The 17,270-nt window shown below is 35.4% G+C and overlaps 2 protein-coding genes across 2 annotated transcripts in view; both read left to right on the top strand.

Annotated features, from left to right (window-relative positions):
• Positions 1-23: 23 nt before the first annotated feature.
• On the top strand, positions 24-2,490 carry LOC118732928 (translocator protein). The gene is made up of 3 exons (XM_036462055.1): positions 24-467; positions 1,845-2,052; positions 2,146-2,490. The coding sequence occupies exons 1-3, from the start codon at positions 150-152 to the stop codon at positions 2,154-2,156; spliced, it is 537 nt and encodes a 178-aa protein (XP_036317948.1). The 5' UTR covers positions 24-149; the 3' UTR covers positions 2,157-2,490.
• A 5,869-nt stretch (positions 2,491-8,359) lies between these two features.
• Positions 8,360-17,270, top strand: part of LOC118732920 (intraflagellar transport protein 140 homolog) — a 192,858-nt gene continuing 183,947 nt past the window's right edge. Inside the window, exons 1-12 of the mRNA XM_036462045.1 lie at positions 8,360-9,457; positions 9,558-10,153; positions 10,454-10,614; positions 10,673-10,747; positions 10,805-11,181; positions 11,242-11,668; positions 13,154-13,469; positions 13,547-13,796; positions 13,876-14,304; positions 14,384-14,560; positions 14,728-14,850; positions 14,918-16,028. Of these exons, the coding sequence (XP_036317938.1) occupies positions 9,311-9,457; positions 9,558-10,153; positions 10,454-10,614; positions 10,673-10,747; positions 10,805-11,181; positions 11,242-11,668; positions 13,154-13,469; positions 13,547-13,796; positions 13,876-14,304; positions 14,384-14,560; positions 14,728-14,850; positions 14,918-16,028 (4,189 nt within the window). The 5' untranslated portion in view covers positions 8,360-9,310. The remainder of the gene's footprint in view (positions 9,458-9,557; positions 10,154-10,453; positions 10,615-10,672; positions 10,748-10,804; positions 11,182-11,241; positions 11,669-13,153; positions 13,470-13,546; positions 13,797-13,875; positions 14,305-14,383; positions 14,561-14,727; positions 14,851-14,917; positions 16,029-17,270) is intronic.

Below are 17,270 nucleotides of genomic sequence, written 5' to 3'. Positions count from 1 at the left end.
CAAGGCAGGCAACCTACCGAGTAAAGTAACTGACAGCTGATAGTTCAGTTCATTTCGGTAATTCGCAGTGAGAAGCAGGCTGTAGTGGCACGCGACAAAAGGTATATCTACATATTACCAGAAAGAGGGCAATTTAGACTTTTAGAAAAATGAGTGATGCGCTTAAAATTATTGGCGCTGTCGTTTTGCCAAATGTAGGTGGCTTCGTGAACGGCATTATAACACGCAAAAACATACAGACTTGGTATAAAAACCTAAATTTTCCATCATACCGTCCGCCAAATTGGATTTTTGGTCCAGTATGGACTTCACTGTACTCCGGCATGGGCTATGCCTCTTACTTGGTGTGGCGTGATGGCGGTGGTTTCAGCGGCGAGGCCCAATTGCCCCTCATTGCGTACGGTACGCAGTTAGCACTCAATTGGGCGTGGACACCAATTTTCTTTGGACTGCGTAATATAAAAGGAGTAAGTTATGCAACAAAGCATTTCGTAAAATGTCAGAGGTACACTAAACATTGAATAGCTGTGATTTTTTTTATTCATATGTATGTATGTATATGAATATACACAAATGTGTATATTCATAAGTGCATATCGTCGTCACTAATGCAAAATATCCCCATTGGCAAGTTTGAAGTCCAATAGTGGCCTTAAATTCTTTTTATGAAGTGTTATCTGAGTGCAAAATATGCAAATTATTTCCAAAAAATGTCACTTTAAGCCTTTTGCATTGATAGCGAACATATTGCTCATTGCTAAAAGATCGTCGTCACAAGTAAAAGATCCGAGACGTGTTTAAACTTTTCAATCGACATTCACAGGCGAAAACTGCACAAGATTTCGGAATGCAATTTTTACACAAAATATACGCTTCATTCTTCACCATTATTAGCTCAATCATGGTACTTTTAAGTCGCGACAGTAGTTGTGTTTTTTTACAAATTATCCATTAACTTGCCAGCAACTCTCCAGTAACTTAATTTCTAAGAATTCGCTCTCATAGAAAAAATTTACAAAAAAGTACGTGAACGCTTTTCCAGTAATAATTTGCAAGTTTCATGAACAGCTGATTAATTGGTTGTTTATTCGCAGCATATTCCTAATAAAACAATATATTTTATATTTAAATATGCTTATTTTGTGAATTTCCACAATAAAAAGCCACAAACAGTTTCCTTATTAGTTTAAATTTCATCCAGCAACATGCGATCAGCTGTTTTTCGTACTGGCAAATTCTTACAAGTAAAAATTTATCCAGTAAAATCCAGTAAAAACTTGCAACTTCAGCTGCCATTTTTCGCTCTCTCAATTTCCCCTACTTTGCAAGTTTTTGCGTACGAAAACGCCAAAACATGAAAATTCGTAAAAACTTTTACTGGATTTTACTGGAAATGAGTAAAAAAACGCAACTAGTATTTTAGTAAATGAGCTATATGTACATACTATAAGAAATTATACAATAACGATTTGACAAACTTTTCTTAAATAACACACATTGCATGATGTCATCAAGTGGCTTTAGTTGTTCTTGGGTTAACTTGATCTTATAAGAGTGTAGGCCAAGGTCCTTGCGGTGCCTAGATTAGACATAAATCGCTTGTGTCGTGCGTCGTAAATTAAGACTAAAAAAATAGGCGTAAATTTAAATTATTTGTAATCCTTGTTCGTTCGTGTACTTCACCACGATGTGGTTTTAAGGGTGCAATCTAAAGTAAAATGTCTGCGTTGTCAAATCTTTATTGGAAGCACAGCTTCTGTTGATGTTTACTGTAAATCGCTCTTTATTCTATTTTATAAAAATATATTTTTTAATTAATACTAATAACGTACAACATTTTTAAGGGTCTCATCGATATTATTGCGCTGACTGCAACATCTACAGCTTGCGGCATTCTCTTCTTTAGAGTGAATAAAGTAGCTGGGCTTTTGTTCATTCCATACGTCGCTTGGCTTAGCTTCGCAACGGTACTCAATCACGCCATGTATAAACTGAATCCTGAAAGTAAAGCTGTAAACGCTGCTGCTGCTGGTGATGATGATGAGAAAAAGGGTCAGTAAAGTATTATTAACAGCCTGGTTTGCTGCATTTAATTACATGTCCAAGTATTAAAAACATTTTTCAACCAAATGAGTACATTCGCAGAAAACGTATGATGTCACTTTGGCTATGTGATGCCTTTAACGCTCTATTCATGGTCACTGCTGTTTTCAATTACTGCGTTGCACTTATTGCAATGCAGTAAAGTATACAAATAAACAACAACAACAACAACAACAAAACGATAATTAATTTAATCTTAAATATTAAGCTTTGGCTGTGGCCTGTAACAATACGCAACCAAAAAATATTTGCTTATTTGTATGTATGAATGTATATAGTATGTACTTTTATATATTTTCACACATGTTGCCTCAAAATGTTTCAACGATGTCGGGAGTTTCAGACATTGTGCTTAATAAGGAAAAATTAAAATATTAAACGATCAAATAGATATTACAGCTCAAACCTGTTTTTTTGTAAAAATTATTAATAAAAAATGTCTAATGTAAAAAAGAAACACAAATCGCTATCTTAGAGTGAAAAGTTGTTATGTCCACTGTTTATAAAAAATCATATTTTGATACAGGAGGATAGAGAAATTAAAAATGCATCGTTTCGAAAATGATAAAGGTACTTGTTTTATTTTTTCCCCGTTTATATTCAATAAAAAGAAAATAGCCAAGTCCAAAGGAAGTCCGGAAAATCCAGTAATGCCAAAATAACGCGAAATCTTTTAACCCTTAAAAGCCCACAAGTGTCTCGCGGACACATTTTTAAGTTCATTTGCGTATAAAACTCAAAGTATTTATTTTTTCGAAAAACCAACCGTAGCTGTCACTGGTGGGACATGCTTGACTGTTGAATTATTCTTATCTAATTACACTGGCTTACAGTAAAAATGCTCTGTGGATGCCACTATCCAATTCGTATGTAGAAGTGCTCGGTGTTTCCGGAAATCGAGTTATTTTTTTTTTCTATGGATACTTTTTCGAGATATTTGCAATTTACCGTTATTCAGCTCAAAGCAAAAATTGGTTCCTTTTAATCACGTATATCTTACGAACCAATTTAAAAATCTTAATATAAAATACGGCAAATGAAAGCCAATGAAATTCTCCATAAACCGTATATACATCACTTTCCGATAGGGCTTATAGTTTCTGACAAATGAATTAATCATTCCAGCTTTTTTTTTTTTTTATTTTTTAATGAAAATATGAAAAAAATCAAACTTTAACAGAAGAAAAATTTAAAAAATAACAGGTTCTGTGCCAAACTTTTGCATTTGTACTAAAGCCTGTTCTGTTACAAAAAAAAAATCAAGTTACTGATGCAGAAAATCGATGGATAAATACGAAATAATGAGTGGCCAAATACAAAAATGCGCAAGATTATTTCTATGAAAATTTAGCACGAAAGAATGTTACTAATACGCCGCGTACACCTAAGTTACACGCTTTTCTGCTCATATTTCATACAAAAAGTCTTTCCGCATTTTCATTTGACCACTCATTATTTCGTATTTATCCATCGATTTTCCTCATCGGTAACTTGGATTTTTTTTTTTTGTAACAGAACTGCATACTCGAAAATTTTTTAGAAATTATGAATAAAAAATTTAAAATTTGAATGAACATTTTTTTAATTTTAGTGAACTTTATATAAAAATGTAAAACTTTGATTGATAAGATTTATATTATATAATGAACTGTATTTTCATAAATAATTATTGCAAAAAATTTATCATGAAAATAATTCGGAATATTGTATTAGAACAAGGTGTACACTTTCAATTGTCGCCTAGTGTACATACTTTGTATGGAAGAATATGCGTAAAATCATTAGCAAAAAAACTTTCACAATATTACACCAAAATTGAATGGGTTATAAAACAACATTCCCGATGTTTTTTTAGAAATTCCGATTATAAGGTTTAAAATTTTGATGGCCAATTCTTGAATTTTGAGCATGGTAAAAATATGTGGTACATCCATCCATGTATATAAAACTAGCTAAAAACGAGTTAATTAGTTTGCGGAAATTTTTTATATTTTTCGCTTCATAGGTTTATTTGTGCCATTTTGTATCACAAATTTGTTTAAATCACACCTTAATTATACATTATCAACATCGGTGATATCAAACAAAAATTTTCAGATATGTGTAGGTACCTACTTCATCAAAGTCGCGCCTGCAATAAATGTCTAGTCATTTCTGATTAGTTCTTTGTGTACTATATGCATGCCAGTATGTATTCATTATTCTTTAAATCTGATACTATGCATGTCTTTTGATATTAGCCGCCTAATTGTCCCATATCAAAGCATTAGGCCTCGCTATTTACTCGGAACATCACAAAGGTTTAGGCGAATCACCCTGGTCATAATTATTTCCAATTTTCAGGCGCATTTGCATTCCTAATACCATTTGGGTGCGCACCTTTTATTTGGATAGCTGGTGTTTTATCATGTGACGGTGTTGAAAGCAGATATGCAGGCATAAACTTAAGTAAAAATAAAATAAAAAAACGCAAACATGGGTGGTGTATATGTACATACATAGATACATATGTGATAATAAAGCCAGATACTCTTTTTTTGTTTGGAAAATTCGAGCTATTTTAAATATTAGTCATTTTATTGTTCATTTTAGGAGGTGTTTTTCATTCCACTTTTTTTTTAAGATAAAAAACTAAGATGAGATTGTTATGAGTTGCAGACGATTCAAAACTAAAATTGAGAGATAGTCTTTCTTAAATTAAAAATTTGAGTCATTTCGATGACACTGTCCTTCTCTTTTTTCCTGAATAAAAGGGATGTTAAGTGTTTTCAAGCAAAGCGATCTAAAATAGGTGGCCCAAAATAAATGAATTTTTTGGAACGTTAAACTATATATATCAACAAAACACGATTTCACGTGTGATTACGTAATTCTGTAATTGCTGTAATTGAAAAATAATCTCGTCGAAAAATTAGGGTGGTATTATCACTTGCGAAGCGAATGCATTTGGCGAACGCAACTAAAATATACAGTAAAAGTTTTCGCTTTTACCAGCTTGTGCAAGTTCTTTGCATAGCGAACACTCTTAACGCCTTCCAAAGTTCAATTGGTAAAAAAAAATTAATTAACAAATTAATTAACACCTTTTTTTTACTAAAATTGCAATTATCTCGAAAGTATTAGTCCTACACAATTTGGTATATGGAACATTTTTGTAGAGAATCGAAATAAGCTAAGAAACTTTTTTTTACCAAAAATTTTAATTTTGCGCACAGATTTTTTTAGAGCATAATGAACCATATTTTTGCTATTACCAATCAAAATTCTAAATAAAAGCTTGTAAAAAGCGGATTTTCGGCCCACGCTAATATGTATGTATATACTCGTGCATACATACATACATATGTACGTCCATATATATAAATAGGAATTTAGTGCACATTAAATAATGTTTGCTCATAGTCTTATAGTTAAGGCTTAAAAAGATAGCATTCTTGATAAATGATGTTGTTGATAATAAGTACACTGAGAAAAAACAAAATCACAACTTTGTTTGAAACTAAAATATGGTTTTATTACTTGGCTCCAAGCAGTGTTTTGTTTATGTAGATACTTTTAAATACATATGTATGTACACTGGCAATCAAAAGTGAGTGCATGGTGTTTTTCGTTTATTATTTGCAATGTTTTTCAAGTCAAAATTTTTTTGTTATTTTTTTTTATAAAGAAAATGGTGCATGCTTTAATCAAAACCATACAAGTCAAACTTTCAAACTTTATACAGAACTTAGAAAAATTCAACGAATTTTCAACGACCTTTTTAATCTGAGTTTTTGGAAGCATTTTCAGTACGTAGATAGATCGGTTTTTTTTTAATTCTAGTGAAACAAGATCAAGACTACATTTTAAATATAAAATTAATAAAAATTGATTACACACACACGGTGAAACTTAATAAAAGCTTGTAATTAATGCTATTTTTATGCTAAAAAATTTCGTTTTGTTAACTTAGAAATGTCAAACAGGCTGTTTGAAATCATCATATATTTTTCTCTTACTGTAAACGGGGGTATCGCTTTTGTTATGTGTTCATTTTTACATACAACAAAGCAATTCTATTCCAGGAACGTAAACGTGAGTATGCATATGGATCACTTATGTATGTATGGATGTATCCATGCGCCATGTACATACATGAGTATCGCCATACTCATTTGTATAAATATAGTAGCGCCACATGCGAAAATCAGTTAAAACGGCAATAAGTATTTTCATGCGAAACTTAAATTATAAGGCGTACTTTCTAGGGGGCGAATTCGAAATGCATATGCACATACATACGTACATACATATACGTATGTATGTAATTTTATTTGCAAATATCTTCAAAACTATTGCTCATGGTGTTATCAGCTTTTAGATATTAGCTACAATTTTTTCTATAATTTAGTAAAAATTTAGTTAGTGATGCAGTCATATTAAACTAATCAATAATAATCCATTTTTGGATACCTCCTTTAGTTTCCGAGATATTGAGTAAAAAGTGCCGTTAATTTGGTATTATTTTTGGTATTATTTTGATCACATTTTGTCGTATTTCATGCAAAGTGGCCGCCAAATTGTGGACAAATTACGCTTACGACAAAATTTTACTAAAGAAAATCCTTCATAAACTCAAAGCTAACTAACAATAAACATTAAAAATTAAGTAATTAAGAATTTTGTGAACGATAATCTTTTACCCAGTCGATGCTGTACTTTATTTTGCAATAATCCTCTTACTTTGCAAAAAATCGCGAATTTAATATTAACATAATCGTTTCTTTGATTTCTCCTGATCGTGCAGAGATAACTTAATCAGGAGATATGACCGATCAAAGTAATGATTATGTTAATATTAAATTCGCAATTTTTCGCAAAGTAAATGTAAAGTAAAGTTGCAAAATAAAGCATAAAGTGAGTTTGCATTGCGCAACTTTGCGTTCAACTCAGCGCAGGGTTGCACGAAAAAAAAGTTGAATGGCTAAAAATATCAAAATATGAAAAAATATCAAAATATTCGCCATAAAAAGGTGTTTGCATTGTACAACTTTGCATTCAACTTTTGGTTGAACGGCGTTTCAACTAATCGCTTTCAACAAAGTTGGTTGCCAGCCAACATTTAGCCATTCAACTTTTTTTTCCGAAACAAAAGGTTTTTAAGGGGCCCACTTGACATATTTTAATCAAATTTAAAAAAATTTATATTTTTTTTTTATAAATCTCTGACTCTTTGTCAATAAAAAAGTACTAATTGATTTTTTTTGATACAACCAATTTTAATCGAGTCAAAAAAAAAAAAGATTGTTGTTGTTTTTTTGCGTTAACAAATACTTTAGGACCTCCTCTGCAACATATCCGAAAATCGAGCAAAAGTAGTGTTTGACCAAAAGCAAACCGGCATTTAAATATCTGTATACATACATACATATACATACCTAACCAATTATGCTTGTACGCTGAATTTATTTTATTTTATTAATTTTAGTGCAGTTTTGACAAAATTTTCTTGCTAAAAAATCTTTTGTTACACAAAAATGTTGTTTGCATACGTTTTGTATAAACATACATACATATGTATGTACATATAGCAGCTGTTAATTTCATTTAAAGAAGTGGCGTATCGTCCATTTCCGCTGTAGCGTATGTAAATGGCATATATTTAGGCGCAATATTTAACTGCTTCTGGCGGCGGCGACATCTGGAGTCTTCTAATTGTATCTCCTTGATATGATGCCTACAATGAGGTTCATATCTAGACTAGGTTGATATCTAGATTTTGCCACAAATAGCTTTTCTCCACTACCGCCGGCAGCTTTAACAATTTTATAGTGGTTTTACGTTCCTTGGCAAATTACGCTCTGTTAGTTATAAATCTTACTATGTTTGACCGCCTTTCAATCAAGACCTCTGTACCATATAGGGAATTCATTTATATTTTAAATTGCATCGTCATCGTGATTGGAAGTATGCTGAAAATTTCAACCAAAACTTCCGAGTGTATTCAGACATGAAAAATTGCTTCTCATAAAAAACTACAATGGCCGCACAGTGGTCTGAAGAGTGAATCTAGCGGGGCAAAACTGTTTGAACAGGTTCGCGTTGACACACTGACAAATCTTCAGTCAGGTTTCAAAAATCTAATATGGCGGATCCAATCTGGTGGGCAAATTTTTCAAAATTGATTGACTTCGCTCGAAGCTTGTTACTATCGTGTTTTTGGGTCGATAATTATGAGTCCCAAAAAAATGAATTTTTAAAATTCCAAATAGAGTTCCAATATGGCGGGCAAAAAAAACAAAAAAAAAAATTTGAATTCGCTCGAAACTTATTACTCGCAGCTTCTAGGGGCTGTTGCCGCGATATTTGGGAGACCATTTTGAAAATTTAAAACAATTGTATGGATGTCGTAAATGCACGCAAAAACTGTGTATTTTACCTTAAAGCCAACTCTTCACAGAATTAGTTTGTATAAATTCCAAGTCGGAACACAGCGAAACTATTAAGTTTTTTTTTCTATAATGCAATTAAAATAATTTCAAGCTATAGAAAACTTATTTGCTAAATTTAAGAATTTATGAAATAAATTTCCTATTACCGGTAATCACTTCTCTTCATGAAAAAAAAAATTTGCAATAGACGCACCCAAGGCGACGCACCGTTACACTTTTAATAGCTGATCGAAATCGCACAAAAAAAAAAAACCGTTTTCCTGCTATTTTTTATTACTAAAAGAGATCAAGAACAAAGAATGAATCTCAGTTATCAATCGTATTAAGAAGTAAGCCATGCCATTTTGACGCAATTCGCATAACTTTAATTTTATACACTTTGTCCCGTTAGTTTAGTGAATCCGACCTGTGTGCGCCGTTCGGAGTCGGCGTAAATCTGTAGGTCCTTGCCCTTTGTGTGATAACATCGACAGCCTTCATTTCTGCATATTTCGGTAAATTTTTGTGCCTGTAAATTCAAAGATTCTTACATAAAAGTCTTGCGGTGACCGTTAAAAGTCGTTGAAATAGCTTAACTTGAAAAACAAACAACAACAAAGGACAATACAGACAAATGTTGCAAAGCTTGCGTCGACATTACCACCTCCTTACATGCAAAAATGTCATGGCAACCGAATTTGTTTGGTCCGACCACACTGTGTAGGGCCAGACTAGTTGTGCTTTATCAATACCCAACTTCCAATCGAAGGAAAAACGTCTACTGGTAAGTATTCGAAATGACACTTTACTTCGACACAAAAGTTGAATTTCTAGACTCCGATGCCGTAAGTACCATTGGAAATTGGCACCTCAGCGAACCATTATTTGCTGTTGCTTCGTACAGCCAAGAACGCGGCGGTTCAATAACCATTTTTACTGATTCGGTATGTATACATATCTGTGTTCGTATGGAATAATAGCTTATGTCGGAAGGCGAGCTTTAGGATAATGAACCATGTAATTTATTATTTATTTTATACCTAGGGTGAGCCACAGCGTGATGTCACCTATCCCGTGCATCCCACTTCCCAAGTATCTGCGCTTGCTTGGCATCCGGAAAAAGTTTTGCTGGCAACAGGCTGGGAAAATGGTGACATACATGTTTGGTTTGCCGGCCATCGTGAATTTGCTAGCGTCCACGGTCCACATAAAGCAGCGATTGTATTGTTGGATTTTAGCGAACAAGGTGGTCGCATGGTAACCGCTGATTCAATGGGTTTACTTACCGGCTGGCGTTGCGATGGCCAATATCAATTCTTAACCATGTTTTCGCATGATCTGCGCGATTTGTTGCTGCATATCACATTTCGGCGCACCATCGAGAGTGAACTACGTGAGGAAATGGTAAACTTAGCCAAGGCGGCTGTGGCAGGCGATGATGATGCCTTGGATACGCTCACCAATTGGAGGCCGCGAACGGCAGCAAGAAGCATGACCCACGCTGGGGTGAAAGATAATCATTGCTTTTATGTGGGTACACAAAATGGACTTATGTACTATATAAACCAGAGTGGCACCTGCACGGAAGTGCTCAAGAATAATTCTGTACCCGTTATGCAAATGCTGTGGCATCCGAAGAAGTAAGGCTCACACACCCCAATTGCTATTGCGAGTGTCGACTAATAGTAGCTGAACGACTATTAGTCCATTATGGATTATCCATGGTATTTTGAATATCATTCTCTCGTTCAATAAGTGAGTGTGTGAGTAATTTTTAGTCGCTTATTGAACGAGACATCGTCATTCACAATACCATGGAAAATCGGCAATCGAATAATAGTCGTTTATATACCACTAGCCGACACTGGCGATAGGAGTGTCGCTGTTTTGTGTCGGTCTTTCATTACATTTCATTTCATTTATTTATTCGCTTGTTTTAGAGACGCGGTTATTTGCCTAATGGAGGATATGACCATCGCTTTGTATTTGGTGGAGTCGACCGGTATATTAACAGAATTAGATCGGGTTAAGCTAAGTGGCAACTTATCCGGCAAGGGAGGTGTCATTTCGTGGGCTGGCAATAGTTTGGCGATTATAACGGGTGAATACCAACTCAACTCTTTTTAACTCGATCAAGTTAATTTGTCATTGTGCTTTAGGAGACTTAAGCGTGCGCATATGGGATATTGAAAAAAGTGATAACTACCTGCTAAAAATGGACCTCCCTAGTACTGGTGAGTATTTGTGTCTTAAGTTTTTTTTTTGAACGTTTTACCTCTTTTTAAACACAGCCGTCTCCGTGTTGGCTACTTCAAGCAGCCTCGACGTCCATTCGGCTAGCACAAATTTTAATTTAAGCAACGACAGCAGCGAAAAGTCCTCTACGCTGAATAGCCGTAAATTACAGAAGTTCATGCAGCCAACAAACGAGCTCTTCACTTGTCTTGCCTACAGTACAGGCAGTCAAACGCTTTGTGCTGGCACGAATCAAGGTAATGTCTATACCTGGAAGCGTCGTGTGGGACAGCTCGAAATGCCCGAGGATTATTGGCAATTGACAAATATTTCGACAGTACGTGGCGCCGTTAAGCAATGTATTTGGGGCTTTAATGAGCTAGCTAAGCCGTGTATGCTGATTAATTGTATCTCGAATGTTTACGTGCTAAAGGTAGGTAAATTATCCCTATGAAACTGTGTGCTAGTAATTTTCAAATATCGTATTTGACAGGAGCAACCACTCCTATCCCTTCACACACGTGAACTGTGGGCTGTGCAACGGAGTGCAAAGACCATTTATTTGGAACATGCAGTTGGCAGACACTCGTTTATACAAGCCGAATTCGCAATTACTGCTTTAGCGCTCAATCAACTGAATTTAATTATTAGTAATGGTCGTGCTATATCCACTTATAGTATAGAGAAAATCCAAAAGGTCCATGATTACAGAATAGATGAATATACGGATGAGAGCGCATCTGCCGAAAATAACGATAAAGACCCAAATCTTAATGTTAAACTAATACAAACCTTTAATGCCGAATGTTTGGGCTTGCACTTACAAAATCAGAGCATATTTTGCTTGAATTCGAATGAGGTGATGATATACTCTATTGGAGGAGTGGTGCTTAATAAAATCTTGGCGAATGACAACGAAGGTAAATGATGGATTACATACAGCATGCCGTCTTCATCGATGCATTTAAGCAAACGTAGCAGTCTCTTTTATTCCTAGATACATATAAGTATGTAGCAACAATGCCCAATGAGTGCTCACAAGCAATCGGTCTGCTGCAGGCAGCAGGCCTGTTCCCGTTTTCGACATACTTATTGTTTTCTTTTTTTTTTCTAATTTTCACAAAGAGAATCCATTTTTCGATTTCCATTTGACTGCTACTTTTTGTAATTACATTTCCGAAAATATGAATCATTTGCGTATACATATGTATGAGGCCGTGAGAGCAGAAGTGGCCTAACCCATCTTTTTATACGCGATCGCACTTGTGCACAAGGGGTATAGAAACCTTTTTCACATAACGGTTGTTTGTACAAAACGAATCGAGATAGATATAGACAAATGTATATATAAATGCTCAGAATGAAAAATTAAATCGATTAATCCAAGTCTGTCTGACCGTCCGTCCGTCCGTCCGTCCGTGTACACGATAACTGAAGCAAAAATTGAGATATCTTAACGAAATTTGGTATGAAGGTTGCCCTTTATCCAGGGAGGTTGGTATTGAAAATGGGCGAAATCGGACTATAACCACGCCCACTTCACATATAACGATATGTTCTAAAAATGCAAAAACTACGATATTTCAGTAAATATTAGATCAAAATTGTTGAAAATTAGTATGTGAAGAAGAATTTTGATATAAAATACTATTATTATGAAAGTTTTGGAAAATGGGCAGGACCCCGCCCCCTTATGATGAAATGCTGTATCTCAGCATCCCCTTCAACAATCCGTACCAAACTCGGTACGCTCCTTGCTTAGGGTCCAGTTAAAAAGTCGGTTGAAAATCTTTGAAATCGGGCAATAACCACGTCCACCTCCCATATCCCGTTTACGGTAAATTTTAGAAATACGAAAACTCCGATACTTCAATAACTGAGGACGCTTATTTACTCCAAGTTATAGCAATCTATTAACAATAAACAAGACTGCAAGAGACTTTTAGGACTTGGGCGTGGCACCGCCCACTTTATGACTACAAACGTGTATCTCGGTAACCACTTCACCGATTTCTAACAAACTTGGTTCAATTGTATGTCGCTTCCCTAATTTTAAGGTACGCTATGTGTATTTGTACCTTAAAATTAAGGAATAAGCGACTTATTTTAAAATTTATCAAATTAAACTATTTTCAGTAGTTAAGAACAAAAAACAAAAAACGATGTGGGTTAGGCAACTTCTGCGCTACGGCCTCATACCAGCCCTATTCCAGGTACTTTACGATTTGCAGGTTTTATAGGATTTACAGGAAAAGCTGTTTTTGCCATTAATAAACCTCATGGAAGATGGCGACCGGAGAAACAGCTTCCTGTAAAACCTGCAAATCGTTAAGCACCTGGAACAGACTAAATATTCAATTGATATATACAAATGTACATATTTATAATTGCTGTACCTTTCTTAGGAAAAATTATTGGCATGGACATCACTGGGGCCTATTTAAGTGTGTTCACTATGAATGGGTTTATTAAAACTTATGATGTAACTCGCCACGACCCCAAGCCTATGTTCCCTAGTAAATCCGGTTACGATTTGTTTGATGATTTCGGTGAAGTAATTTTAGTAAAATGCAACACCGCTGGCACCCATTTAGCGGTTGTTATCGCCAATCGCAGTTTTGCCCCAAAGCCGGTCTTATACTGCTGGAATTTCGAACGCAATCAATTGATGGAACACAAGCTTGTAAATGGTGCGGACGAAAAAAGCAACATCAAATCATGGTAAGATGTTTGAAGTATTTCCTAAGTATTTAATTTTTTTTTTTTTAATGAGAATTTAAACAAACTAAATATTTTAGCATGCCCGTGAGTATATATTGGGACACAGATGAGCCACGCCTGCTAGCTATTGAGGTCAAGTCAATGCAACAACAAACACAAGAGGGAAGGCAAACGCCCAAGTCCGGGAAAACACCGACGACTAGCAGTAACAGTATCGAATCTGAAGTTTTAGTTTTGTTTTTTTCGGATAAAAACAAATTAAATGTGCTAGAAAGACGTTTACTGGGCTTAGGTGAGCAAGTGATCAACCTATGCGTACCGAATGTGGTAAGTAAGAAAGCAACGATGAAATTATTATTTGCCCATAGACAATCTTTATCCTTTACTCACTTGTACGACTTTGTAGATAACCTTAGATACAAGTATCGTAAAAGAGCGTCCGCTGCGAGATTTTGTCGATCTCAAGAAATGCGATGAAAATACGCGTAAGATGGTTTTAAATTTTAGTCTCCACATTGCCGAGGGTAACATGGACTTAGCCTATCGTTGCATACGTTCCATTCAATCACAAACGATTTGGACAAATTTAGCCAAGATGTGTGTTCAAACTGGTCGCTTAGATGTGGCTAAAGTGTGCATGGGTCATTTAGACAAAGCACGATCAGTACGTGCTCTACGGCAAGCGATGGTAAACGATGATCTTGAAGAAGAGGCAAAGCTTGCGGTGCTCGCCACCGAACTGGGCATGTATGATAAAGCAATTGAATTGTACAAAAAATGTGGTAGATACGATTTATTAAACAAATTGCTTCAGGCGCGTGGAAAAATTGACGAGGTAGATAACTTATCTTCATAAACGCTGCAGTAAACCAATTGGTATTCTCTTCTTTTTTTTGTATTTTTCAAACATTGAGGCTATAACCATCGCTGAGACAGAAGATCGTGTTCATTTGAAAAATACATATTTTTACAAGGCACAACAGCTGAAAGAGCGGGGCGATGTAAAAGGAGCACTGGAATATTTTGAAAAGTCTCAAAACCCTGTACAGAATATAACACAAATGCTTTTGGATAATCCCTTAGCAATGAAAGTAATGTCGAATTTCCTCTAGGCATTGAAATGACAAATGAAGCCAATGAATATTTTCGTTTACACGAGAAAGTAAATTTTTTTTTTGTCATTTAATGCCCAGTGAAAATCCCTGATAAGAACACTTAATAATTAAACTAAATCTAAGTACATACATTACATTTCCAGCGTTACATGCAAAATTCTACCGATCCAAAAATGCTAAAATGGTGGGGTCAGTATATTGAAAGCTCAGGTGATATGGATGCCGCATTGGCTGTATATCAAAAGGCCGACGATTGGTTTTCACAAGTAAAATTGCTTAACAATACATTGTATACCACTCACCACCACATACACAACGAATTTCGCATTCTAGGTAAAAATTCTTTGTTATTTGGGAAAAATTGCGAAAGCAGATGCCATAGCCAGACAATCAGGAGATCGTGCTGCCTGTTACCATTTAGCACGACATTATGAAAACGTTGGAAAGTTTCAGGAAGCCATTATGTTCTATACACGCGCCCAAACATTTAGCAACGCCATTCGAATTTGTAAGGAAAACGATTTTCAGGATGAACTCTGGACGGTTGCTAGTTCTTCACGCAGTCGCGATAAGGCCATTGCTGCGGCATATTTCGAAGAATGTGGCTCATTCAAGCGTGCAGTGGAGCTATATCATCGTGCTGGCATGCTCCATAAGGCATTAGAAATGGCATTTGAATCGGAGCAGCCCGAGGTACTAGAAATAATCGCTTCAGAGTTAACTTTTAACTCTGACTCGGAGTTGATAAATCGTTGTGCAGACTTCTTTACAAATATTGAACAACATCAGAAAGCTGTCTATCTATTGGCAAAGACGAAGCATCTGAAACGATCATTACAGATCTGTATGGAGAAGGGCATACCGATCACCGAAGAACTTTGTGAGATGTTGACGCCCAGCAAAAATGAGCTGGATGAGGTGACTCGAATTGAAATTCTGACACAGCTGGGAGACTTACTCCAGCAACAAGGTGACTATCATACGGCTACAAAGAAATTCACACAGGCCGGCGACAAGGTGCGCGCTATGAAGAGTTTACTTAAATCGGGCAGCACTGAAAAAATAATATTTTTTGCGAATATGTCACGTCAACGGGAAGTATATATCATGGCAGCGAACTATTTGCAGGCGTTAAATTGGCAAGAGGATCAGCATATACTTAAGCATATTGTAACGTTCTATTCGAAGGGTCAAGCATACGATTCTTTAGCAAACTTTTATGCAATTTGCGCTCAGATTGAAATCGATGAATATCACGATTACGAGAAAGCTTTGAAGGCAATGCATGAAGCTGCTAATTGCTTGAAGAAGCTTGGACATTCACAACATGCTCTTAATAATTTGGAGAGGACTATAGGGGATGTGAAAAAAATCTTAGATATTCAAAATGCATTGAAAAATGGTGATCATCAGGCAGTCATCTCAGGCTGTAGAACTATGTTAAGTAAGTTGTTATTCGCATTTTAATTGAGATTTAAAAAATTAGGAGACTATAGAATTAATTCCCTAGACATCCCTGCAGGGAAAATTACTACGTATATGAGCAAAACTCACGAGTTGTTAAATTTGTCGACAAAAACGTGTTTTTGGACGAAAATGGTGGCACACTTACCTTAGACAGTGCATTTTCTTCAGTTTTGTGTAAAGAACAAGATTTCATTGCGAAATTGTATTTAAATGAAAACTTAAAAAATGTGTACTAAAAACGGCATAATAACAACTCGTGGCCATATACCCGATTCACTGCCAGCTAAAACGTTGCGGCTTAACTTAAAAGTCATATTAATTAAAAGTAATTAAATTTTGCACATTATGTATTTCGTACAGCATTCTTCACGAATATATACACCCCGCTACAATTGAATAGGTACATATATTTTCCTCTTGATCCAAGCTTATATCTGGACTTGTGGGCATTAGATCAGTTTCTTTTTGATCTCATTTTGAAAAATAATTAATTCCGAAGAAAAGTGGTAAAAATTAAGAAAACATCTTGATTACTTTGGATTCTATTCCACTTTTTATCAAACTAAACGTTGTTCCACTTTTTATCAAACTTCGTTGTTGGTGTTTCCGACAGGGAGGAGTATGATGTACATTACATCTTATTATTTTATAATTTAAAGGATACTTAGAACTATAACAGAGCAAGAATGGGCGCAGCAGGCTCACTTTCAACTGCAAAAAGTGCATAAATCCGGGACTTCGCAGGCGATCTGTTGGGTTGGAAATAAAACTGAAGGAAATGCAAATGTTTTTGACAGCTGAAGCCGCCTCACAGCATCGCATGAAAGCATGAAATGGGGCCAGAACACAAATGCCAGACAGAAATAACAAGTTTAATTTTGATGGCTACAACGGATTTAACAACACAGGGCAATACTGAATTTGGTGCGACAAATGTTAAAGCTCTTTTTGATAGACCTTTTGGTACTGATTAAAAATCCGAAATTATAAAGTTTCCATCAACTCCAGATTTTGAGAAAAACGAGGTCAAATTGTCAAAAAATAGAGTTATTTGCAATATTTGAGAAGCCCCAGCAAATAAACAAGACGTGACAGAATCTTCGGCTTAGGCTTAACTTAAAGCTAGAACTCTCGACTACTACCATTGAAAATACCATCCCTGCACCTTGCCCTAATAGTCACTTATAGTCATTTATGACTAAAGTAAAAGTGTTAAAAA

Source organism: Rhagoletis pomonella, unplaced genomic scaffold, assembly GCF_013731165.1.
Source record: "Rhagoletis pomonella isolate Grant_MI unplaced genomic scaffold, Rhpom_1.0 Rhpom_scaffold_00002, whole genome shotgun sequence".
Lineage (NCBI taxonomy): Eukaryota > Metazoa > Arthropoda > Insecta > Diptera > Tephritidae > Rhagoletis > Rhagoletis pomonella.
This window is presented reverse-complemented; position numbering and strand designations above follow the sequence as displayed.

Bases quoted from the DNA above. Each gene is read 5' to 3' on its own strand.
- LOC118732928 (XM_036462055.1), top strand. From the start codon at position 150: ATGAGTGATGCGCTTAAAATTATTGGCGCTGTCGTTTTGCCAAATGTA. The intron at 468-1,844 runs GTAAGTTATGCA...AACATTTTTAAG, and splicing joins GACTGCGTAATATAAAAGGA to GGTCTCATCGATATTATTGC.